The 27,721-nt window shown below is 40.8% G+C and overlaps 1 protein-coding gene across 2 annotated transcripts in view; it reads left to right on the forward strand.

The window, feature by feature from the left end:
• The window catches only part of ITPR3 (inositol 1,4,5-trisphosphate receptor type 3), a 170,273-nt gene that overhangs the window by 23,517 nt on the left and 119,035 nt on the right, over positions 1 to 27,721 (forward strand). For both annotated transcript variants that reach the window (XM_070745257.1, XM_070745258.1), the window contains exon 2: positions 11,369 to 11,439. In XM_070745257.1, the coding sequence (XP_070601358.1) occupies positions 11,369 to 11,439 (71 nt within the window). The remainder of the gene's footprint in view (positions 1 to 11,368; positions 11,440 to 27,721) is intronic.

A 27,721-nucleotide genomic window follows, 5' to 3' on the forward strand; every position in this document is an offset into this window, starting at 1 on the left:
TACTGTCCCCCCTTCTCCCCAAATATGTCATTGCTTGGGCCCTATACTTTAGAGAATAATGAAGATAAGGGTTAGGCCATATCCTCTAATACAGTGTTTCCCAACCTTGGCAACTTGAAGATATTTGGACTTCAACTCCCAGAATTCTGGCTGGGGAATTCTGGGAGTTGAAGTCCAGATATCTTCAAATTGCCAAGTTTGGGAAACACTGCTCTAATAAACTGATTTTAACAGTTCTCTCAACATTTCTTGCAGAGACTCAAGTCTTCCTTAGGTATATGAAAAGATTCATTTACTAACTCTGAGCACCAAAAAGTGATTCAGGTTATTAATTTTATCTTTTGGGATACTAATCAGCATATTCCATGGAGTATTTTTTTTCAACAGCAGCAACAACTAAACAAATCAGGATCTGGAAAGAAGCAAAAACTTGCTATTTGTTTTGTACCTTTCAGACAAAAATTCCTACTTCGATCTTCCCTGCTGGCACTGCTTGCAGCAAGTCACAACCTGAATTTCACCCACAACTGTCTTTTAGTGTATTAACACATAGCCAGGACTTTCATTAGCAGCTTTCTAATTTGGTTGATAGCTGTTATGAACCTGAACTTAAGTTATTGATCCCCAGATCTGTTCTTCTAACTCATCAGATCTATCACAGCTGTAGAAATCTGTTGGATGATTTTAGAACAGTCCCACTCAATCCAACCCATCTCATACGATTGTTATCAGGGTTACAAGGAGGGAGAGACACCCAATGTAATCTAAAAGCAGGACATCAATGTAGCATATATATCAGGGTTAAAAAAAATAAAACTAAAAAAAGGAGAGAATATCTGGAAAAAAGTCAACGTTTTAACAGAATGTAATCATTTATGTATTACTTCAAAAACAAAGGGAAAATGATGGCAGCAGATGACGTGATGGAAACTAGCCAATTAGCAGGGGTTAAAGATCTAGAAAAGTCAGGAAGAAGATGCAGGTTTGAACTTACTGAAAGAATTAGTTAACATTGCAGTTCTCGGAGGCATAAGAAAGGTCATTTCATGTTTCTTTATAAAGAATTATGAAATAATTCTTTAGAAGTTAGTTGTGCAATTAAGTGTCTGCAGCATGGTTTGATATATCTGGGGAAGGCAAGTCAATTGCTGATTCCTCTCTTTGTGGTGTAAGGACACCACACACAATACATCATACATTTGGTTCTAAGCCTGGGCCACATTCTGACTTTGGTGACCTGATTGTTAGTTTGAAATTATCTGCTTCATAGGATTGCACTTGATCCTAGAAATAAGTGCTATTCACTTGAGTATGAACTGTAGAGGTGCAATGGTTAGAATGCAGTATTGCAGGCTTACTCTGCCTACAGCCAGGAGTTCAATCCTGACTGATGCAAGCTTGAATTAGCCTTCCATTCTTTTGAGGTCAGTAAAATGAGGACCCAGATTGTTGAGGGCAATATGCTGACATTGTAAAACTGTTCAGACAGTGCTGTAAAGCATTATGGAGTACCGTAATATATAAGTCGGAGTGACATTGCTATTGCTAATTTTAATCCCATGTCAACTGATGTCTCTTTTCATGTAAGTGTGGTGCTCTAAGACCATAGTAATTACAGGTAATATTTATCCTCTTTCCATACTGTTTTCACTGTTATTACATTAGTCACACTGGGCTCTTGGATGTTTGTATGGGAGTAGGGCATTCCAAGTGAATTAGAAAGAGTAACGCCAAGCTCCATCTGGCAAGGCAATAGAGGGAGTTGCCTACAGATAATAACAGTAGTTTATGGAAGAAAAAAGGGTTTTATAATGATCTTTATGTAGCTCCAAAATGTTGAAATGAGAATCTTTAGCTAGTGTATATTTTTCTAGAGCTGAGGCAAACTGTGTATTTTTTGAGTTTGTTTCAAGCTACCATATCTGGGCCTAGAAAGCCTAGAACTACGACGCTTAAAACACGATTTGAGTATTGCCCACAAGATCATATGCTGCAATGTCCTACCGGTCAATGATTACTTCAGCTTCAACCGCAATAACACAAGAGCACGCAACAGATTCAAACTTAATACGAACCGCTCCAAACTTGACTGTAAAAAATATGATTTCAACAACAGAGTTATTGAAGCCTGGAACTCATTACTGGACTCAATTGTGTCAACCCCTAACCCCCATCACTTTTCCCTTAGATTCTCCACGATTGACCTCTCCAGGTTCCTAAGAGGCCAGTAAGGGACGTACATAAGTGCACTGGTGTGCCTTTCGTCCCCTGTCCAATTGTCTTTCCTTTCTTTCAACTATCCTATATATTCTCTTCCTTTCATATATCCTCTCCTCTAAGTTCACTTTCACCCTCTTTTATATAATCACATGTCTATCTTTCCTCCTATGTATTTGTGTATTGGACAAATGAATAAATAAATAAAAATAAATATTTCAGTGGCCAAGGCTGTTAAATACCTGCATCCATTTCCCATTTCTTAAAATGGTGATTTCCCTTGCTCCTTTGACACAGGAAGATAACAGCTCTTGTGAAAATTAAATTTAGGCTCTTTGTGAATCAGGTGAGCAATATTTTCTTTAGATAAGAGGTGATAAGGGAGGCGGAACCAATTAAGATGTTCCGCCCCAGACGCCTGATGGACCCAGAGGGCTTTCAGACGGCGCTTGGGGTTATTCCAGAGGCACTCGTCCACAGTTCGGCGGAGTCTCTTGCGGAGGCCTGGAACAAGGCTGCAGCGGAGGCTCTTGACCGGATTGCGCCTTTGCGACCTCTCCGTGGCGCTAGACCCCGTAGAGCTCCATGGTTCAACGAGGAGCTCCGGGAGTTGAAACGCCAGAAGAGACGTCTAGAGAAGCGATGGAGGAAGAGTAGGTCTGAATCTGATCGAACACTTGTAAGAGCTTTTATTAAGACTTACAAAGTGGTGCTCAAGGCGGCAAGATGCGCGTACCATGCCGCCTTGATTGCATCAGCGGAATCCCGCCCGGCCGCTCTGTTTAGGGTGACCCGCTCCCTTCTTAACCAGGGGGGAGTTGGGGAGCCCTTGCAGAGCAGTGCCGAGGATTTTAACACGTTTTTCGCTGATAAAATCGCCCAGATCCGGGCTGACCTCGACTCCAATTGGAAAACAGAGTTGACTGACAACGAGTCAGTCGAGGTGACTGGGGCACGTACTTGTCCACCTGTCTGGGAAGAGTTTGATCTGGTGACACCTGATGAAGTGGACAAGGCCATTGGAGCTGTGAGTTCCGCCACCTGCTTACTGGATCCGTGTCCCTCCTGGCTGATCTCGGCCAGCAGGGAGGTGACACGGAGCTGGGTCCAGGAGATTACCAACGCTTCCTTGGGGAGGGGAGTTTTTCCATCACTCTATAAAGAAGCGCTTGTGCGCCCCCTCCTCAAGAAGCCTTCCCTGGACCCAGCCGTACTTAACAACTACCGTCCAGTCTCCAACCTTCCCTTTATGGGGAAGGTTGTCGAGAAGGTGGTGGCAGTCCAGCTCCAACGGTCCTTGGAGGAAGCTGATTATCTAGGTCCCCAGCAGTCGGGTTTCAGGCCCGGTTACAGCACGGAAACTGCTTTGGTCGCGTTGATGGATGATCTCTGGCGGGCCCGGGACAGGGGTTTATCCTCTGTCCTGGTGCTTCTTGACCTCTCAGCGGCTTTCGATACCATCGACCATGGTATCCTTCTGCACCGGCTGGAGGGGTTGGGGGTGGGAGGCACTGTTCTCCAGTGGTTCTCCTCCTACCTCTCCGGTCGGTCGCAGTCGGTGTTAGTGGGGGGTCAGAGGTCGACTCCGAGGTTTCTCCCTTGTGGGGTGCCTCAGGGGTCGGTCCTCTCCCCCCTGCTATTTAATATCTACATGAAACCGCTGGGTGAGATCATCCAAGGGCATGGGGTGAGGTATCATCAGTACGCTGATGATACCCAGCTTTACATCTCCACCCCATGTCCAGTCAATGAAGCAGTGGAAGTGATGTGCCGGTGTCTGGAGGCTGTTGGGGCCTGGATGGGTGTCAACAGACTCAAACTCAACCCGGATAAGACGGAGTGGCTGTGGGTTTTGCCTCCCAAGGACAATTCCATCTGTCCGTCCATTACCCTGGGGGGGGAATCATTGACCCCCTCGGAGAGGGTCCGCAACTTGGGCGTCCTCCTCGATCCACAGCTCACATTAGAGAACCATCTTTCAGCTGTGGCGAGGGGGGCGTTTGCCCAGGTTCGCCTGGTGCACCAGTTGCGGCCCTATCTGGACCGGGACTCATTGCTCACAGTCACTCATGCCCTCATCACCTCGAGGTTCGATTACTGTAATGCTCTCTACATGGGGCTACCTTTGAAAAGTGTTCGGAAACTTCAGATCGTGCAGAATGCAGCTGCGAGAGCAGTCATGGGCCTACCTAGGTATGCCCATGTTTCAACATCACTCCGCAGCTTGCATTGGCTGCCAATCAATTTCCGGTCACAATTCAAAGTGTTGGTCATGACCTTTAAAGCCCTTCATGGCACTGGACCAGAATATCTCCGAGACCGCCTTCTACCGCACGAATCCCAGCGACCAATTAGGTCCCACAGAGTGGGCCTTCTCCGGGTCCCGTCAACTAAACAATGTCGGTTGGCGGGCCCCAGGGGAAGAGCCTTCTCTGTGGCGGCCCCGACCCTCTGGAACCAACTCCCCCCGGAGATTAGAACTGCCCCTACTCTCCCTGCCTTCCGTAAACTTCTTAAAACCCACCTCTGTCGTCAGGCATGGGGGAACTGAAACACCTCCCCCGGGCATGCACATTTTATGTATGGGATGTTTGAGTGTATGCTTGTTAACAAAATGGGGTTGTTTTAAATGTTTTAAATTATATTTGGATTTGTTACAAACTGTTGTGTTGTGCTGTGAGCCGCCCCGAGTCTGCGGAGAGGGGCGGCATACAAATCTAAATAAATAAATAAATAAATAAATAAATAAATAAATAAATAAATAAATAAATAAATAAATAAATAAATAAATAAATAAATAAATAAATAAATAAATAAATAAATAAATAAATAAATAAATAAATAAATAAATAAATAAATAAATAAATAAATAAATAAATAAATAAATAAATAAATAAATAAATAAATAAATAAATAAATAAATAAATAAATAAATAAATAAATAAATAAATAAATAACTAACTAACTAACTAACTAACTAACTAACTAACTAACTAACTAACTAACTTTCTTTTTTGTTCTAGGAACTGGTTGAAAATATGGTTGGGTCCATGTGTATTTTAAATGATACAGGTTGCATTTAATTCTTGCCTGCACTGATATAGTGTAATATTAAAAGCAGGGATGGGTAGGGCTTTTCCTGAGATTTTGAAATGCTATAAATACTTGCAACTGTCTCTTCCAAACTGTTGTTCTTAGGCAAGCTGGTTGAGGATCATAAGAGTTTGTAATTCCAAGATACCTAAGTAGCATCAAGTGAAAAAAGATTGGGCTGCATGATCTAGAATAGGAGTAGACAATATTATAACAACATACCTATGAACATCTTTCTTGTCATTTGCCAGATTTTGTGCTTCATTTAAATGTTATTTTTTTAAAAAAAGGTTCTAAAAAAATAAGAACAATAAAGAGAAAGTAACAAGTTACAAAATAACCTGTAGTATCAACTTTATTTTTGGGACTGCTTTTTGTCTCCATATTCATCTCAAGGATTACTTTAGAAAAATAAATAGTATGGTGGGTGGCCACTATCCAGACCTTTATTTGGAAATGTGGTCACTAATCCAGCAAAAAAATAAGTAAATGGTAGTTTAATAGAACTCTTAGATATTAGAGTATCTATTAGAGCTTAAGAGGCCATGAAATTTGCTTTTAATAGATATGTTTTCTGATAATCCTGCCAGTCATTTTGCAAGAGTGCCTGCAATGTTCTCTCAGAATTTCCGAGCTCTCTAGTAACCAGAAAGCTATACCCAACGAAGATTGAGAGGTAGTCTTTCATATAATAGATACCGCTTTTTTGAGGGGGGGGGGGACACATTTGATTCAGCTGGTTTTTGATTTTGGCATCCTAAGGGTTGCTTCAGAACTCTTCCACTATGTCACAAAAATGTTTTCCATGTGTTTGAGATATACCGTCTAATATGGGTGTTTTTATCCCTTAAATATTCTCACAATTGACTAGTACTGATTTTACATTTTTATTTTGGCCTGGTTTTAAGAGCAACAAAGACAAGAAACATATTTTAAAAAAAACCTTCAATATCATTTGTCACCTATAATTAGGCAGCGAGACAATTATGAATGGTTAAATGGGTTAAAGAGAAAGAGATTAAAAGCCCCTCTCATTCTCTTTCACCCAAGATTACAATTTCTCAGTTTGTTTTTGGTTAAACAAAGAAAACCAATAACTAAAGGCTTCATTAGTCTTCTGTTGATCATACAGTAAGCCAATACTGAGGTGTCAAAAGATGAATGAATGTCAGCCTTCCTCCAGATGAACCTCTGCCATAATTCCTACAAACATTTTTTTTTTTAGCAAAGCAGCAAGTCTTATGCATTTGATGAAAACACTTCCCTCCTGAACCTTATTTAACCCTTTAACATATTTAAATGTTTCGATCATGTCCCCCCTTTTCCTTCTGTCCTCCAGACTATACAGATTGAGTTCATTAAGTCTTTCCTGATACGTTTTATGCTTAAGACCTTCCACCATTCTTGTAGCCCGTCTTTGCACCCGTTCAATTCTGTCAATATCTTTTTGTAGGTGAGGTCTCCAGAACTGAACACAGTATTCCAAATGTGGTCTCACCAGCACTCTATATAAGGGGATCACAATCTCCCTCTTCCTTCTTGTTATACCTCTAGCTATGCAGCTATACTGCCAGCAGTTTAGGAATCTTCAACAATCCAAACATGGATTTGGATAAAGACTATCTCTAATAGTCACCAAAACAAAGAGATAGTTTCAATATCCAGTTTGACTGCTTTAAACTAGTCTTAACATATGAAAATTGGCAATTCTTTTAAATCTTTGTGACTTCATCTGATAATGGCCATTTCCCTGTCCCCTAACTTATACTCCTATTTTAACCAGACTGACGAAAATAATGCGATTTAAAGCCCATCACAGATTAGGTGTTAGATTGGGAAACACTTGGTTAGCTTTTTTTTTAATTGATCTGAAAAACAATTGCACTAAAGACAGAAGGGACAAAGTAGTCTAGCAGGTGGAACCTGATTTACCAGGGGATCTTGACTGCCTAATGCAAAAACAACTCATTGCTCAATACTTGGCAGTGGGCTCTGATAATGGGCCAAATGAATTCTCTATTACATTTTTATCAGAATTATGCAGTAGACTGTATTGCTTCTGTGGAGGCAATTTGTGGGGAGGATTATGTTTCTGTTGCTAGGGGAGACTAAAATGAAATTGTATATGTTAATTCACATGGGGCTTACCTTTTTAATGCAATCAGTTTTCATTGGTGTGTATAGATGAACCATAGTTATACCCTCAACAATACTTTTTTTTTTATTGAGGAATCAATATAATGTATAGGTTGAGGTGACAAACCTGGACCAGGCAGACACCAAATGTCATCATGTGATTTTGGGCTAGTTGCTCTTTCAGTCCAATCTATCACCCAAGATAATTAACATGTGGAACAACTCATGTACACCAGCACAGTGGTACCTCTACTTAAGAACTTAATTCGTTCCGTGACCAGGTTCTTAAGTAGAAAAGTTTGTAAGAAGAAGCAATTTTTCCCATAGGAAGCAATGTAAAAGCAAATATTGTGTGCAATTGAGGAAACCGCAGAGAGGGTGTAGGCCCTGTTTCCTCCCAGGAGATTCCTAGAGAGGCCTCAGAGAGGCTTCTCCTTGCCTTTTCTGGCCCTGTTTCCTCCCAGGAGATTCCTAGAGAACCCTCATGGAGGCTTCTCCTTGTCTTTTTCGGTTACAGTTTCGGAGACTCGGGTTTGTAAGTGGAAAATGGTTCTTGAGAAGAAGCAAAAAATTCTTGAACACCCGGTTCTTATCTAGAAAAGTTTGTAAGTAGAGGGGTTCTTAGGTGGAGGTACTACTGTAGTGGGTTTCAAATTCTGTCGCTACTGGAGTTTATGCATGCAGGACACTTCTGCGCATGCACAGAGATATCTGCGTGGGTGGGCGGAGTCTCCTGCTGCTGCCCCTACCGGTTGGCTCAAATGGTTGTAAGCCAAAGACCATCTGTAAGTGATCTTTTCTGAATGATGGTCACAGTTACCGTATTTGAGATATCCTGTAACTGGAAGCTTTCAAGTTAAAATACATTAGAGAGTTCTTTTTTCTGGACTCTTAAGAAAGCCACTTACCAAAGCATTGTATCATTTTACAGCAAAGTGATTCTGTTGACATACAGAAAATAAGTTTTTAATGGGGCATAATAATTATGCATTAGGAAAGGCTGCCCAAATGAGCTGTTTCTAACATTTTGCTTATGCAGACAAGTAACATTTTCACTGAAAGCTTTCATAGATACCTTATAAGCAAGTTATTTCTAAATGCTTTTTAGCAACTAGGGCTATGCTTGATCTATTTGAAGCAATATTAAAAATGCAACTTTAAAAGAAGTGAATGTGCTTATTTTCAGTTCATTAGGACAATGTGATAGGACACAAGGATGCTTGTATAGCAAAATACCATTGCAAATAATGCAGCCTTGATTATAATACTGAAAACATTAAATTATTATTACATTATCTTCTCCATGAACCCATTGTGCCTATGAACCATAGATTGGGAACTATTGACCTAGATAAACTATAGGTTGGATTCACTCTCTGATCTAAGTTATAATGTGATTTATTTATGGATTAATGTAAAGTGTGAACTCAGATATTGTAGCTGGGTGTTGCAAGTCTTGTAAGAATGTTAAGACATTCTTTTTTTTAAACCACATGCTTAGAAAAGAATGACTTAATATGAAATGTGAATCCAAACAGATGGGAAGGATCATGGCACAACATCAAAATTCACTGATTGCATGAAAAAGGTTCCAGAATCAACCCCTTGATTTCTACAGTGAAATACCGAAGATTGTGGGATGTTGGCTGTGTCTACCTGACTGAGTATGAAGCAACTCAAAATATTTACATCCAGAGTCTTGAATTCTTTTATGGGGAGTCTCTGAAATGGAGAGAGAGAAAAAACCCATAGAGAATTCAAGATATGTTTTGATGAGGATCATCATTAAGGAACTTATCATATTTGAAATCTGCTATAAAGAAGAAAACTAATACTGTCTTGGCTATACCCTTAGTATTTGGAATGATCAAGAATTGGGTGGAGTTGGGATTGTCTAAATGAATAAGACTGGAAAAGCTCTATCCCTCATTTGCAACAATGAATTACTGATTGTATTTTTCCAGCTTTTTTTAAAAAATAAAGGATTAAGGAAGAAGGCTTTCAAATAATATGGTCATTTTGTTTTGGAGGTGTTCCATTTCTAGCATAATTTCCATTCTTTTCTTTTTTTAAAATTGGTATGATTATTAATTCTGAGGCAACATTATAGTGTTAACCCTGCAATATGTACATTTTAAGAAAACTGACGTAAACAGTACATACTATAAAATTAAAATAAAATCATGTTCATCTGTGTCCAACTTGCACATTTCAGAGAAAACATCTGTTTTCACACACAAGTTGTGTGCTCTATGTCTTGATATCCCTGCCTTTGAGTTTGTTCTCTTAAAGTACTTTTAAAGAAAAATCTCCCCAGAGTTTATATAGTGGTTGCTGTATGTAGCAATGCAAAGCTGCAAATGTCAATGGAAATAATAGGAATGTCTACATGAATCTGTCAGGCTTAACTTGATTGATTACTCTCCTTTAAGTCTTGCTTTTCAAGATAGCGATCTAACCAAATCAGCTTACAAGCAGCATTAATAATTTTAAATAAACACACAAACACCCTCCCTAACATTTTTTTAAAAAGAGCCCTCAAAATTCTGGGATTGCAATGCAAAGCTTGGAAATGTCACTGGATATGAAGTGGGATGAGAGAATTTCAAAGGAATTTTCACCTGCTTTCTCCTCTCTGTAAGAATTGTTTCCACAAAGCAGCTAGTGGCAATGGAGTCTTTTAAAACTCTTGCCTTGTCTTTATTTGTTTTCATTTCATTTATTAATTCATGTTCTTTACTGTTTACTTGTACATTTAAAGTTTACAATCTTTCTTTTGTGGGTCAGTTTCTTCCAGATGAGCCCATAGATCAGGGGTAAAATGCTTCCGGTTTGCTCCTGCCTGTTGGTTGTTGGAGAGCCAGTTGCGAAGGGGGCGATAGCCTGGATGCTATGATTTGGGTTCTTTATGTGCATGCACAGAATGTTTTGAGCATGCGCAGAGGGTAAAAGAACCCAAATGGTAGCAGCCATTTGCAATATTTGGCACGTTTTCGCTGAAAGAACTCAAACAGCTTATCAGCGTGATTAGGGTGTAATGTGTTTAGATGATGCCTTAAATTTATTTATGCTGTCCGCTGCCAAAATTTTTAGACACAGTAAACATACCGGTCTTTCCTGGTCTCCCACCATAGTCACATTGCAGCCAAGCGCTACGTACACTTCATCATATCGCCTCCTCTTAGCTTTTGGGAGACTTACTTTTGGCTCATTTTCTCCATCTCTCTCCTCCTTTCTTTTCATCCCTGTCAAATATTTTTCCATGCTGTCTGCTCAGGGTTTGTTGTCTGCACTTCATATCTTCTGCTCTGTACTGTGGGCTATTGTTCGATGCAACCCCCCCTACTCTGCAGCAAAAAAAGCATGTTCCCTGGGTCATGCGCCCCCCCCCCCGGCATCGCTCCACACCATCCTGGGGGGGGGGGTGCCCTACTATTTGAGAAGCATTGGACTTTAACCAAACATTTGTCCTGAATTATTCTTAATAGAAAAACTTCTCTTAGGACATTTCTGTTTACTGTTGAAAACCACGAGAGTTTTGTGTTTGTTGTTATTTCTGCATGGATTGAACCTTATTACTAAATGTCTGACTGCACATGCATCCCGAAATAGATGATTGCCCCCATTCAACAGTCTGTGGCTAGTTTTAAAAATCTGCATTTCTAAGTTAAATTATTTTCTCAGCCATAGTAAACATTAAGAACCTTAACTAGAGTCCACAGTGTTAAATGAAGTAGATGAGAGAAAGATAAAACAAACTGATTAGTAAAATTTTAAATTACTTGTCTAAATCAAAACAAATTTGCTTTTTTCTTTTTCAATTGTGATATTGATGTGGCTGCCCGTCATGTGTAGCACAACTTTGGATGGCATTCAAAACAACCTTAAAAACAACTTTTTTTTCTTCTTGTTTATTTTGCAGATTGGTGGATGACCGTTGCGTGGTGGAACCAGCAGCTGGTGATCTGGATAATCCACCTAAGAAGTTTCGAGGTAAGAAATGTTTTGATAAACATGTTAGTTTCTTCGTTTCTATATAGACAATGTAGTTTGTAGTAGTGTTAGTCCAAATACCAATTATGTCAGTCTAACTTCAGTGATATTAATTCAGTGTTTCGCAACCTTGGCAACTTGAAGGTATTTGGACTTCAACTCACAGAATTCCCCAGCCAGTGAATGCTGGCTGGGGAATTCTGGGAGTTGAAGTCCAAATACCTTCAAGTTGCCAAGGTTGGGGAACACTGTATTAATGTATCTATCCTATAGAAAAGAATTGTATATAACTGTGATGACGAACATCTCTGTGAGCATGTGCTCCAGCATTCTTTTGGTTTCCCACATGCGCATGTGCACTGACCAGCTGATCTTCACATGTGCCCGAGCCCCAGAAATCTGAAGACCAGGCCACCAGTGCACATACGTGCACTGACCACCTGGCTTTCAGGTTTCTGGTGCACCAGCATGTGCAAAGACCAGGTGGCTGGTACGTATGCATGCGGTGGGAATCTAAAGACTAGGTGGCTGGTGCCCAGTTTCCTGGGATCTGGTGCACATGTGTTCCAGTTTGGGCACTTGGTGCCGAAAAGGTTCTCCATCATTGGTATATAACAAGCTATTATGCGTTTGAGGTTATAATTTCTGTTTAAACAGTCCAGTATTAGTTTCTGACTTAGATGACTTTGTGACAACAAGAGCCTCGGTGGTGCAGTGGCAAGCTACTTCTGCTGATCACCGGCTGCCAGAAGTTTGTCAGATCGAATCTCAGTAGGCTCAAGGTTGACTCAGCCTTCCATCCTTCCAAGGTTGGTAAAATGAGGAGCCAGTGTTGGGGGCAATATGCTTACGCTCTGTAAATCGCTCAGAGAGGGCTGTAAAGCCCTGTGAAGTGGGATATAAGTTTAAATGCTGTTGCTATTGGTAAATGCTATTGCTAAGATGCAGGTAGTTTGCCTTTACTATCTTCAGGGTTTTCTTTTCTTTTTTGTTACTTTTCAGCCTAGTACAATGGTATTTACAAACTTAATTCATTCTGTGGCCAGGTTCTTAAATAGAAAAGTTTGTAAGAAGAAGCAATTTTTCCCATAGGAATCAATGTAAAATCAAATAATGCGTGCGATTTGGGAAACCACAGGGAGGGTGGAAGCCCTGTTTCCTCCCAGGAGATTCCTAGAAAGGCCCCACAGAGGCTTCTCCATGCCTTTTCTGGCCTTTTTCTCCCAGGAGATTCCTAGAGAGGCCCCAGTTCCGGTTACAGTTTTGGAGGCTCTAGTTTGTAGATGGAAAATGGTTCTTGAGTAGAGGCAAAGAAAATCTTGAACACCCGGTTTTTATCTAGAAAAGTTAGTTAAGTAGAGGTGTTCGTAAGTAGAGGTACTTCTTGGTAGTCACCCATGCAAATACTTCCCTGCTTAGATTTCCAAAACCAGACATGGTAAGGTAGGTCATACTGCCTGAGGCAGTGGCAAAATTAGTCTAGTCTGAGACAATGGCAAAATTAATCTATCCGTGATTTGAATAATGTTTCAATTGAACAGAGATTAATGGCTCATTGCACTTCAAGGAACACAGATGCTTAAGATAAGAACAAATCCTATGTTCCAGTTTTGTCTGGTTAAAATAATGAGTGTCAGGCCAATAATCCAGCCTTGGAACTAATGTTAGATGTTATAACATTAATATTGAGGTAAATCCCTCAGGTCATTTTGGTGTTCTTTTTGGCAAGTTGTAATAAATCGGCAGAATGCGGTCAAAACACTTGTTCAAACTCAGGTGATTAGGCTATTGATGATTTTTCTGTATCAGTAGGACTTTGGGAGGCTGAATATCATTTCCCCCCTGCATAGATTGATACCTAATATTAGCTGCTTGGGAAATGCTTTTGGACTTGAAAAGCAAAACATAAATGTAGATCAAAGTGAAAATAGGCACAAGAAAACACATTCAAGATTCAGTAGAATTCATCATATCTACAGTGTATTCTAGGCCAAATATTATCACTCATCTTCCAACAGAGAAATCTTGTGCTCCAACTGAGGACATCTCTGCAGGCCCAACACTTTAAATCTTGATTCTTCTACATCTTATCTTAAAGGATACAACCACAGCTTCTGTTTAGATTGTTAGGGTATATTGTAATTGCTTCCAATTACATGGAAACAGTTTTCTAGAGTAGGGTAGACTATAAACCTTGAGATGAAGAATAGGCTAGAGCAGTGATGGTGAACCTGTTGCACGGGTGCCACAGGTGGCACGTGGAGCCATATCTGCTGGCACGCAAATCATTGCCCTGGCTCAGCTCCAATGTGCATATGTGTGTTGGCCAACTGATTTTTGGCTTGCCCAGAGGCTCTGAGAGGGCATTTTCGGCTTCCACAGAATCTCTGGGGAGATCGGGGAGAGCATTTTTGCCTCTGGAGCCTGGGGAGGGCGAAATATGGGCCTGCTGGGCTCACTAGAAGTTGGGAAATGGGCTGTTTTAGGCCTCCAGAGGGCCATGGGAGTGGGGGGAGGCCATTTTTATCATCCCCAGGCACTGAATTATGTGTGTGGGCACTCACGCATGCATGATAGCACACGCACGCACGCTTTTGGCACCCGAGGGGAAAAAAGTTCGCCATCATGCTGCTCTTGAGTTATAATAGATTTAACATCATCCACCTGCTTGTTGTGGTGTGGAGAAGAAGGCTACCAACTTTATATCACATCCATCTTTGGGCTTCACTTTTAAATCCAACTTTACTATATTGTTTCAGACGGCAGACCAAGGCCAAAGCAATACTTGTGGGAGTTTATTTAGAGCCCTGTGCTACGCCAACTACGTTCTGTGCAATCCTCAGGTAATTTACAAAATACAAACAGTAAAAATAGAAGACTTAGTGGCAAGTCCGCTTTGGAATCAGCGGCAGATAAATACAATGAATAAGCGGGTAACTTAAAGAGAACGGTTTGGTTGCAAAGCTATATATGCTGCAGTATTGGGCTGCTCCTGGCATGCCTGGGATTGCTGAACTGGTAGCATAAATGGCGATGTGTGCACATCTGTGCACACATGCACTTTCACACACCCCTGTGCAAGAATTTGTTTTCACACATGCGCAGAAGCAAAGATATCTCCGAAAATCACTGAAATCTTGCATGTGTGAATGTCCTTGCATGGGATTTCGGTGATTTTTGCTGATTTCTTTGCTTCCGCGCATGTACAGAAGCAAATCCTCATGCAGGGATGTGTGCGCCCGCCACAGCTTGTATGCACGCCAGCCTCCGGGACTGATCTGGTAGGGAAAGGTAAGTGCGGCCCTTCAGTGATATACTGTACAATAAACAATACAGTACAAATCCAATAATAATAATAATAATAATAATAATAATAATAATAATTATTATTATTATTATTATACCAGGAGCATTATTATTATTATTATTATTATTATTATTATTATTATTATTAATTAGATTTGTATGCCGCCCCTGTCCGAAGACTCGGGGCAGCTCACAACAACAATAAACAATACAGTACAAATCAAATAATATTAATATTAATAATAATAATAATAATAATAATTCATTAGATTTGTATGCCACCCCTGTCCAAAGACTCTGGGTGGCTCACAACAATAAACAATACAGTACAAATCAAATAATAATAATAATAATAATAATAATAATAATAATAAAAATTTATTAGATTTGTGTGCCATCCCTCTCCAAAGACTCGGGGCGTCTCACAACAACACTAAAAAATACAGTACAAATCCAATAATTAAAACTATAGCTAAAAACCCACTATCATTTAAAAACAGTCAATATTACCCAATCATAACCACACATAAATCTTACTAGCGAAAAAGGGGATACATCCTATTAAAATTGGGAGCTTGACTAAAGGTAGGAATGAAATGTTGAATGCATACTGAGAAGTTTATCTATTCAAAGAACATTCCTCCAACGCTCTTGGTGGAGTGTTTCCTTCTTACTTTGTAATAGATACGTCTACAAAAGTCACTAGAAAAAGACTTTTAGGTGTGGCTGAATAAATATCTGTAACTCTGCTCAGGAATTTAAGGGAAATTTAGCCACATATTAGCCCCCTCCCCAAAGTGTTTTCATCATTCTTTGACAGTTCCTGTCAAAGCTGCACAATGTATTTTTACCCCCCTTCCCTCCCAACTGTTCACAGTGCTTGGTTAAACAGAAGGACTGTTTTGTTACTTTGACGTAAAAGCTGCCAATAAAATCAGAACCACCTCGTGCTAGTTGCTACACATAGTGGGAGGAAGCCCCACCCAAGAACAATATATAATTTGAAAGAAAGAAGAAAAAATGTACAAAATAAGGATTATAGTAGATGGGCCTTCTGAGTCTTTTTAGGATAGAACAGATCCACTGTTCCAGTGTACTAAATTGCAGTTTGTGGCAAATGCCAAAGAGAAATATTTCACTGAAAAGACTTAGCCTTAGTAAATTGTACTGCTGCCAAGGTAGATAATTAGAGCTGGTGAATTGCCTTGTTGGTCTGGAATCCTTGACTTCCTGCTGGTTTGAGAACATGAGTCTGGAAGGCCTCAGAGATTAAAGCAGTGAAAAATCCTCTAACTGAAGAGATAGCAATTTTGAACACTCCAGTCATACCTGAATGAAGGGAATGAAGTTTGGGAAGGCATCTTTTTACATACTTGGTGAGGAAGTTACTGTTTCCTTTTGTCACTGGGGAAACTGCTGTATTGTCCATGCTGTGATCGATGGGAGAGTCCAGGATGGGTCACTCTAGTTCCGTAGCTCTATGACTGGGTTGAATTTCTGAAGACACGCCTCCCTGGTAACGTTCTCCAGTTATTTAACTCAGTCTTAGCTCTTCGACATGATTTTTCTAGCTCCACGTTTGAGTTAGTGAGGATTCTTTTATTCCCTGGAAATAGAACTGCTAGGAAACTTCCTTACTCTCCCTCGATCACAGCACTGATTCTGTTATCAGACGGGACAGAAGAAGACAGTTTGCACCGAGGGCCACCCTGGGCTGGCTATTTCACCAGCTGGTGAGCGGCCAGGCACTATTGGCTGCTGATATTGAGCTCGGCAGCCCTATTTAAACATATGGACAACTCATCTTGATCAAGAAAAATCTATAGATGCAATTTATATTGACTTCTTCTATATTTGATTCAGTGGCCCATGACAAACTACTTCAAAAACTCAAATCGTATGGCATCTCAGGATCCCTCCACAGCTGGATTACTGCATTCCTATCTAACAGGCAACTAGTGGTCAAAATAGGAAGTTACATATCCACACCCGTCCCTGTTAAAAGCGGTGTCCCCCAAGGTAGCGTACTGGGACCTACGCTCTTAATTCTCTACATCAACGACCTTTGCGATCTCATCACAAGCAACTGTGTTCTTTTTGCAGACGATGTAAAACTCTTCAACACCACTGATAACACAAGTACTCTACGAAAAGACCCAGGCTCATTTTCTGACTGGTCCAACACATGGCAACTCCAAATCTCAACCAGCAAATGCTCTGTCCTACACATCTGCAAAAAGAATCAGAACTTCAAATACAAACTTAATGAACAAATTATCACAGATAATCCCCACTCGGTCAAGGACCTTGGAATACTAATAACTAAAGATCTAAGTGCCAAAGCCCACTGCAACAACATCGCTAAGAAGGCCTCAAGAGTTGTTAATCTAATCCTATGTAGCTTCTGCTCTGGAAATCTCACACTACTTACTAGAGCTTACAAGACTTTTGCCAGACCCATCCTCGAATACAGCTCATCTGTTTGGAACCCATACTGCATCTCAGACATTAACACCCTTGAAAATGTTCAAAGATACTTCACCAGAAGAGCCCTGCATTCCTCCCCCCCCCCCCCCCCCCGTAACAGAATACCGTATGAAACTAGACTTACAATCCTGGGCCTAGAAAGCTTAGAACTAAGACGCCTTAAACATGATCTAAGTATTGCCCACAATGTCCTGCCTGTCAACGACTACTTCAGCTTCAACCACAACAACGCAAGAGCACATAACAGATTCAAGCTCAATATTAACCGCTCCAAACTTGACTGTAAAAAATACGACTTTAGTAATCGGGTTGTTGAAGCATGGAACGTAGACTATCCACGGCTGACCTCTCCAAATTCCTAAGAGGTCAGTAAGGGGCGTACATAAGCGCACTAGAGTGTCTTCCATCCCCTGTCCTATAGTCTCTCCTATATCTTGTATTTCTTCTCTACTATATCCTCTATAACCTTCATTGTGTATTGGACAAAATAAATAAATAAATAAAATTTAAGATCCACGGCTGCAGATCGAAGAACAAGGTCAGATCAATGTAGGGGGAAGCCTTTTCTTCTCCGCCAGTTTGATGGAGGCATTGCGGAGGCCGGGAGTGAGTGTGACTCACTTTTCCCAGCTGCCCATGACTGGCAGGTGTTTCTCTGGAGGCCACCAAACATAGATCCAAGATCATTCTTGTTCACTTAATGGAGCCCAAGTAACCCAAAAGGTTGGACATCCATAGTATAAATTGTGGGTGACTGAAGCTTTACAAGTATACTCTTAGAAGGATGTATATATCCATCCTAAGATAAAATACAGGAAAAAGTATAAGGGCAGGCTAGATGGACCATGAGGTCTTTTTCTGCCATCAATCTTCTATGTTTCCATGTTTCTATGATGCAATTGTTGATTGTTCTATGCATACTCTTCTTTTAAAAATGATTTTCACTGCATTTTTTTTAGCAGTAATAAAAGCTAACACTAAATAAAATGAAAGAGAGAAAGCAAAATAGAAGAAAAAGAAATGAAAAGAAAAGATAGGAAGTGCAGGAAATGGAAGAAGGAAGACAAAAAGAAAACGATATTGAAAGAAGCAACTTCTTATCTTCTTTACAGTGGATACTGATGAACTTGGTAGCTCTCCTCTGCATTTGAAATTATGCTACATATATCACTTCTTCTTACATCCCAACCTATTTTCAATCTGCAAATCCTAAAATCAGTGACAGTTCTGTCTATTTTCAGCAGAAAGGTCCATAAAAGTTTTCCATATTTTATAAAAGTACTTATCCCTAGTGAAACAGGCCAATAATTTGACAGTTTTGTTGTCAATAACTTGCAATTTTGTTGTAGGACTTTGTCTCCATCCATATCTTGTTTTTATCCATCCTAATTGTTTTTGAGGCTTCAACAGCCTTTTTCTTACTGTTCTCACTTATTTCCTGTCTTTCAAATGCATGTTTCAAAATTATAAATGGAAGTAGCAGTTTGCAAATGTCCCTAAATTTTGCCATATTAACTTTTGAGAAAACTAATAGTAGGTCTGCAGACCTCAGTAATCTCAGTATGGATTAGAACAGTGTTTCCCAACCTTGGCAACTTGAAGATATCTGGACTTCAACTCCCAGAATTCCACAGCCAGTGAATGCTGGCTGTGGAATTCTGGGAGTTGAAGTCCAAATATCTTCAAGTTGCCAAGGTTGGGAAACACTGGATTAGAAGATCAGCAATACAGATATACTCAGGATCCTCTTGATACTTTGGACAAAATGATGAAAGGACTATTTGTATCTCAGCAAAATGATATTGTTTTGTCATTTTTTCTGCCCTAGCTTCTGATTAGCAATAAATTACATCATATTTAGTCAAGCTTGTTTTATTGCATATTTAGTCCTTTTTTATTAGAAAAGGGAAAAACATTCTCAGGGAATACAAATTTAGCAAATTAAGAGGTAATTCCTTCAGTGGTGCTGAATATGAAGAAGTGTAACAGACTGAATATGCACGGATAACAATTTAATTACCAGTGAAGGAGACAGTGGTGGATGGGGCTTAATTGTGAATAAATGTTATAAAAGGATTTTGGTTTGGGGACAGGAATTACTGAAATAATAGGATTGTCAAGGGCCTCATATGGAATCTTTCTATTTCCAGCTGTTTCTAAGAAAACCCCCAATACAGTTTCAAAAGTTAGAGCAACTTAACAGTTAATTTTTTAAAGAGGCAGTTTATATACTGTATTAGAATGTTTTTTTCTGTCAGTTTGCTTTGAAAGTTATTTATTTAGGGAATTTGAATTGCCGTCTGTTCATACATGGTGATTCAAAGCAGTAAAACCTCATATAAAACAATAAAAATTAATAAAAGAGGAGTCATATAATAAATTAATATAATAAAACCATCCCCTGCCTGGGCGACAGCATCTCACATGAGCCATTTTAATGGGCTTCATCCTGCTCTGGGTTCCTGAAGGTCTTCAGCACCTTCTGGAAGAGTGCTGAAGTGGGAGTCATTCTAATCTCTGGGGAGATGATGTTTATTATTTATTTATTTATTTTTTTAGATGTACAGTATTTGCCGCCCAATCCCGTAGGACTCAGGATGGCTTCCAGCAAGAATAAAAGCAATCTAAATAATTAAAGTACAACAATTAAAAGTACTATAAAACCCTTAAATATACCACTACAATCATACTATCAAACATCCAAATCAAATCATATCTAGGCCGGAATAAGTTGTCAAATTTAATGGCCCCTAGGCCTGCCGGCAGAGCCAGGTCTTTAGGGCCATTAGGAAAGCCAGTGGGGTGGGGGCAGTATGGACTTCGGGAGGGTAGTTGATCCCAAAGAGCTGGGGCCACCACAGAGAAGGCCCTTCACAGTGGGCCCACCAACCAACACTGCTTAGTCAATGGGACCTGGAGAAGGCCAACTCTGTGGGCTCTAATCGGTCACTGCGGAAGGTATGTTCCAGAGAATTAAAAGCAGATTCCCCCCACAGTAAACAGTCTACCTAGGGGTGGTTTGCTACTGGTTTGCCCCATATCGAGTAAAGTCGTAGTGGTGGTGTTGAGAGGCTTCACCCACTCACGTGGACATCGCTGCGAATGTGCAGAAGTGCCACTCACGCTCTCAATAGCGAACCGGTAGTGACGGTAATTGAAACTCACTACTGGGTGCACCACTTTATACAGGTAGTCCTCAACTTATAACCACAATTGAGTCCAAAATTTCTGTTACTAAGCAAGACATTTGTGAAGTGAATTTTGCCCTATTTCTTGCCACAGTTATTAAGTGAATTGGTGCAGTTGTTAAGTTATTAGCCTGGTGGTTAAGTGAATCTGGCTTTCCTATTTACTTTGCTTGTTTAAAAGGTCATAAAAAGTGATCACTGCTCTGAGTCTCCGGAGAGGGGCGGCATGCAAATCTACTAAATAATAATAATAATAATAATAATAATAATAATAATAATAATAATAAGTGCTTGGGAAGTGCCCAACTGGTTATGAAATACGAAATCCAGCATAGTGATCCCGTTTGCTGTGTTATATCGAAATAATAATAATAATAATAATAATAATAATAATAATAATAATAATAATAATAATCCTAGGACACTGCAACTGTCATAAATACATGCCAGTTGCCAAGCATCTGAATTTAGACTACATGACCATCACAATGCTGCAACAATTCTGTGATTAAAGCCCTACATGGCATCGGACCAGATTGCTTTCAGGAACGCCTTCTGCTGCATAAATCCCAGCGACTGGTTAGGTCCCACAGAGCCGGCCTTCTCCAGATCCTGTCAACTAGACAATGTCGCTTGACAGGGCCTAGGGGAAGAGCCTTCTCTGTGGGGGCCCCGACCCTCTGGAATCCGAGTCTTTGGATAGGGGCGGCATACAAATATTATAATAATAATAATAATAATAATAATAATAATAATAATAATAATAATAATAATAATAATAATCTCCCATACTGCCCCCACCCTCCTCACATTCTGCAAGAATCTGAAAACCTATTTATGCTGACAGGCTTGGGGTCACTAAATCCTAGCCTCTGGCCAACAAGTGTGTGGTATGTTTGTGGTTTGAATCTGAATGAATGGTTTTTAATGTTTTAGCCTGTTTAGCATGGTTTTAGATTAGTTATTGATATTAATTGGATTTCAGATGTGTTATTGTATATTGTTTTTTTGATATGTTGTGAGCCACCCCAAGTCCACGGAGAGGGGGGACATACAAGTACAATAAGTAAGTAAGTAAGTAAGTAAGTAAGTAAGTAAGTAAGTAAGTAAGTAAGTAAGTAAGTAAGTAAATAAATAAATAAAATTAAAAATGTCATAAGTCACTTTCTTCAGGGCCATTCTAACTTTGAATGGTCACTAAATGGACTGTTGTAAATTGAGGACTGACCTGTATTCTTTTAAAACTTTAAGAAGCATTGGGACTAACGGGGGAGGTGTGAAGAATTTGGTGAGGGCAAGGCCTCCATATCAACAATCTTACGAACACCAAAAAACACTACCGGGAGACAGTAATTATCTTTCACACAATGGCATTTGCTTTTCTGTAGAAATAGCCTGGTGAGGAAGGGCAGGAGATTAGAGATCCTTTAAGCAAACAAGCTAGAGGCAGTTGCCTTAGTCTGGACTACTCCCATTTGGCACACTTTAGCTACCCCTTCCTTGACTCAATATTTGGTAATGATTTCCCATTCAGAGTCACTGAATCTGAAGTCTGTCTTTAGCTATTGGCAGCCTCGTGTTTTGGTCCAAAGGGAAAGTGGGATGAGTCACCAGAAGGGTAGGGCAACTCTTGGCCTGTAAAAGAGTGTGTAATGGCCAAAGCAACCACACAACCACAAGCAAGCTGAATCTCTGCACTTCTTTTCCTAAAAGCCCTATTTTCTAGTACTTCTGTGTCCAAGTGTGGTAATTTAATTTTCTCTCTGTATTGGTGTCCTGCCCCGAGTGAAATTCTCTTCCAAATTTTACAGAAAGCTTTTTCAACCATTCAACATGGAAAGGGTTTGCATAGATGGTTTACTAATGATGGTCCTGTCCTGTAGTACCTGTGCTTAGAAAATTCTGGTTCTTGTCATCTGCACCTTTATAACTGTTTGGTTGGGTTCTTCAACTCAACAAGACAGACACAAACTTCAGTAGATAGCTGGAACTGCAGAAAAACCAATTGCTATCAACCTGCCTTCTACTGAGGACCTGTCTACTGCACAAGTCAAAAAGAGGGCTGTGAAAATATTTACAGACACCTCACATCTTGGACCTAAACTGCTTCAACTCCTACCCTCAAAACGATGCTATAGAGCACTGCACACAATAACAACTAGACACAAAAACATTTTTTCCCTGAACTCCATCACTCTGCTAAACAAATAATTCCCTCAACACTGTCAGACTATTTACTAAGTCACCTATCTCCTCCCACAAATGACTATATGACTGTAATTTGTTGCTTGTATCCTTACAATTTATATTGACTGGTTCCTAATATGTTTTGATTGCTTATTGGTACCGGGACTTATCTTTTCTTTTATATACACTGAGATCATGTGCACCAAGACAAATTCCTTGTGTGTCCAATCTCATTTGGCAAATAAAATTCTATTCTGTTCTTTTCCCTCCTCTTACATTTTTACGAATATTTTTTAATATAATAATAATAATAATAATAATAACAATTATAATAATAATAATAATTTATTGGATTTGTATGCCGCCCCTTTCCGAGAACTAATTATAACTTAATTATAACTACTAAATCCAGTTTAGAACTTAGGTTTCAGTATAGCCCTCATATATTGTTCTTGGCCAATAACATAATGACTGAGGAATTCTGGGAAATGTGGTCCCAGTTCATCTAAAGACTACCAAACCAGGGTAAGCTGATTTAGATATTACTTTCTTGAATGGCAATTTATATACAGAGGCACCTCTACTTATGAACTTAATTTATTTAATTGACCAGGTTCTTAAGTAGAAAAGTTTGTGAGAAGAAGCAATTTTTCCTATGGGAATCAATGTAAAAGCAAATAATGCCTGCAATTGGGGAAACCACAGGGAGGGTGGATGCCTTGTTTCTTCCCAGGAGATTCCTAGAGAGACCCCATGGAGGCTTCTCCCTGTCTTTTCCGGCCATGTTTCCTTCCAGGAGATTCCTAGAGAGGCCCTACGGAGGCTCGGGTTTGTAAGTGCCTTTTCTGGTTACAGTTTCGGAGGCTTGAGTTTGTAAGTGGAAAATGGTTCTTAAGAAGAGGCAAAAAAAAAAAATCTTGAACACCTGGTTCTTATCTAGAAAAGTTTGTAAGTAGAGGCGTTCTTAGGTAGAGGTATCACTGTAACTTCTTTTTAATGCAGTTGAATGTAGTTACATGCTTATGATCGCTGTGCCATGTCCTTTGTGCTTTTGCACATTGCAGCTGCTGAAGTATAGAAATCACGCATGTATCTTCCTTCCAAATCCCTTTTTAAACGAATTGACAATTAATGTATCTGTAGTACATTAAAAATTAATTATATCACTATCAGCTTTCTTCCTGTTATGGTTTTCTTATTATTTGCGTTCTTTCTCTGTTATATAGAATTTTACATTTTAGGAAAAATGGAAAGTGTGAACAAGAAAAGGTGGGGAAGGAAACAAAGCATAACCTAAATTCTTTTGAAACACATATATTGTGACCTGTTGCACAAAAAGTAGAGATAGCATCTATTCCATGCAAGGTATGCATTCTGAAACACTGTAGATAAATCTGGTGGAATGAAAATATCTTCCAACTAATTGCAGGTTCAAGCAGGATGAAACAAACACGGCACTGTTGAATTTTCCCCCCTGTTATCATTTGATCTAGCTCGGTCCCTTTGCTTTCAAATGTAATTCAAAAGCTGTAAATGATTTGTGAAATTAAAAACTTTTCTTTTTTTACATTTGATGTGGAAAGCAAGGCAGTTCTGCACTTGGCAGGAATAGAAACAGAGAACATAGAAACATAGAAGAATGACAGCAGAAAAAGACCTCATGGTCCATCTAGTCTGCCCTTATATTATTTTCTGTATTTTATCTTAGGATGGATCTATGTTTATCCCAGGCATGTTTAAATTCAGTTACTGTGGATTTACCAACCACGTCTGCTGGAAGTTTGTTCCAAGGATCTACTACTCTTTCAGTAAAATAATATTTTCTCATGTTGCTTTTGATCTTTCCCCCAACTAACTTCAGATTGTGTCCCCTTGTTTTTGTGTTCACTTTCCTATTAAAAACACTTCCCTCCTGAACCTTATTTAACCCTTTAACACAGTGTTTCCCAACCTTTTTTGAGCCGCGGCACATTATTCATATTTTCAAAATCCTGGGGAACACTGAAGGGGGGCGGGGTGGGGGGGCAGGCTAAAGAAAAGTTTGGACAAAAAAACCCTCTCTCTTCCTCCCTTTCGCTCTATTTCTCCCTCTTTCTCTCTTTTCCTTCCTTCCCTTCTTTCTCTCTCTCCATCCCTTTCTTTCTTTCTTCCTCTCTTTTTTTCTCTCTTTCTCTCTCCCTCCTTCCCTTCCTCTATGTCTTTCTCTCTCCCTTGCTCTCTCTCTCTGTCTCTCTTGCTATCTCTTTCTTGCTTTTCTCTCTCTCTCTTGCTCTCTCTCTCTTTCACTGTCTTGCTATATGTCTCTTTCTTTCTCTTTGCCTCTCTTGCTCTCTTTCTTTCTCTCTCTTTCTCTCTGTCTCTCTTGCTATGTCTCTCTTTCTTTCTCTTTCTCTCTCTCTCTGCCTCTCTTGCTAAGTCTCTCTTTTTCTCTTGCTATGTCTCTCTTTCTTTCTCTCTCTCTCTCTGCCTCTCTTGCTATGTCTCTCTTTCTCTCTCTCTTTCTCTATCTCTCTTTCTCTTTCTCTGCCTCTCTTTCTTGCTCTGTCTCTCTTTCTCTGCCTCTCTTGCTATGTCTCTCTTTCTTTCTCTCTCTCTCTCAGCTGACTGCAAGTGGGAGCCCTGACGGCGGCAGCTGGACGTGCTGCTGGACACCGTATATGCCAGGCCCGCAGCGCCAGCAGCACGTCCAACCGCCACCGTCAGGGCTCCCGCTTGCAGTCAGCTGAGAGAGAGAGAGAGCTCCCTCTCGCCACCGCCAACTGCCTGCGGCCGCTGCGGCCACCCCCCCCGCTCCCATCGCCAGTGCCCTCCCGCTGGGCCACAAAGGACACTTGCCGCAGGTCCAACCGCCACCATCACGGCTCCCGCTTGCAGTCAGCTGAGAGAGAGAGAGAGAGAGAGAGCGCTCCCTCTCGCCGCCGACATCTCCCCGCGACTGCCTGCGGCCGCTGCGGCCACCACCACCACCCCGCTCCCAACGCCAGTGCCCTCCTGCCGGGCCACAAAGGACTTTTTCCCGCCTTCCTTCTTTGGGGCCCAGCAGGAGAGCGCCGAAAACCGCGGCATCGAGTAGGAGCCAGGGGACAGCTGCGAGCGGGAGCCCCAGGATGGAAGTACCGGCAGCGCCCCGCCCAGCCGGAGCTTGGCGGCACACCTGGCCATGTCTCGCGGCACACCGGTGTGCCGCGGCACACCGGTTGGGAAACGCTGCTTTAACATATTTAAATGTTTCGATCATGTCCCACCTTTTCCTTAAGTTTCCAGACAATATAGATTGAGTTCATTAAGTCTTTCCTGATACGTTTTATGCTTAAGACCTTCCACCATTCTTGTAGCCCGTCTTTGGATCCGTTCAATTTTGTCAATATCTTTTTGTAGGTGAGGTCTCCAGAACTGAACACAGTATTCCAAATGTGGTCTCACGAGCACTCTATATAGCGGGATCATAATCTCCCTCTTCCTGCTTGTTATACCTCTAGCTATGCAGCCAAGCATCCTACTTGCTTTCCCTACCACCTGACTGCACTATTCACCCAGTGAATAGGGGTCATCCTATTTTTATATCTATGAATGTGTCTGCCTTATTCCCCTCTCTTGTTTTTTCCCTGTTGGGAACACACATAAAAATATCATAGTAGAGAAAAAAAAATGTTGGAATGGAATTTTTTCAGGTCCTTCCAACTTTTCTGCATGGATATATGACATTAGCTATAGTGTAGGTTTTTGAAACATAATTAATATTGCATTTATAGAAGGCTAGCAACACTTAGAACATATCTACAGATTTTTAAACTTTACCACTCTGGGATTTGGTGTAGTGACCTCAAACCTCTTGGGCACCAGGAACTGATTGCATGGAGAGAGGTTTTTTCCATGGACCAGAGGTGAGGTGCTTTCATATGCTGCCTGCATCCTGCATATGGGGCTCCACTTATTTCTTGGCATGCTGTGGACAAATGCTGGTTCATGGACTGGGCATTGGGGACCCCTGATTTAGTGTCAAGGCATTAGGGCTCTAGTGCTTTTTCTCTTCTTGATATTGTCAGATTCAGTGGAAACAGTTTTAGATTATTACAGTCAAACTAATTAAAATAGCATTGCATTAAAAAGGAAGTGCTGATTCTTCTAAGCAGTGGATGTGATGTGCCGGTGCCTGGAGGCTGTTGGGGTCTGGATGGGTGTCAACAAGCTCAAACTCAATCCAGACAAGACGGGGTGGCTGTGGGTTTTGCCTCCCAAGGACAATTCCATCTGTCCATCCATTACTCTGGGGGGGGGGATTATTGATCCCCTCAGAGAGGGTTCACAACTTGGGCGTCCTCCTCGATCCACAGCTGACATTGGACCACCATCTTTCGGCTGTGGCAAGGAGGGCGTTTGCCCAGGTTCGCCTGGTGCACCAGTTGCGGCCCTATTTGGACAAGGAGTCATTGCTCACAGTTGCTCATGCCCTTATCACCTCGAGGTTCAATTACTGCAATGCTCTCTACATGGGGCTACCTTTGAAGAGTGTTTGGAAACTCCATATCGTGCAGAATGTGGCTGCGAGAGGTATCGTGGGGCTTCCCAGATTTGCCCACGTTTCTACAACACTCCGTGGCTTGCATTGGCTGCCGATCAGTTTCCGGTCACAATTCAAAGTGTTGGTAATGACCTTTAAAGCCCTACATGGCATTGGACCAGAATACCTCCGGAACCGCCTTCTACTGCACAAATCCCAACGACTGATAAGGTCCCACAGATTTGGCCTTCTCCGGGTCCCATTGACCAAACAATGTCGCTTGGCGGGCCCCAGGGGAAGAGCCTTCTCTGTGGCGGCCCCAGCCCTCTGAAATCAACTCCCCCCAGAGATTAGAACTGCCCCCACCTCCTTGTCTTTTGCAAATTACTCAAGACCCACCTATATCGCCAGGCATGTGGGAACTAAGACACCTCCCCCAGGCTTTTATATTTTATTTTTGGTATGTATGTGTCGTATGGTTTTAATTGTTGGGGTTTTATATATCTTTTTCTTTTAATATTAGATTTGTTCTACTGTTATATTGCCTTTTATTATTGTTGTGAGCCGCCCCGAGTCTTCGGAGAGGGGCGGCATACAAATCTAATAAATTATT

The sequence above is a fragment of the Erythrolamprus reginae genome, chromosome 3 (assembly GCF_031021105.1).
Source record: "Erythrolamprus reginae isolate rEryReg1 chromosome 3, rEryReg1.hap1, whole genome shotgun sequence".
Taxonomy (NCBI): domain Eukaryota; kingdom Metazoa; phylum Chordata; class Lepidosauria; order Squamata; family Dipsadidae; genus Erythrolamprus; species Erythrolamprus reginae.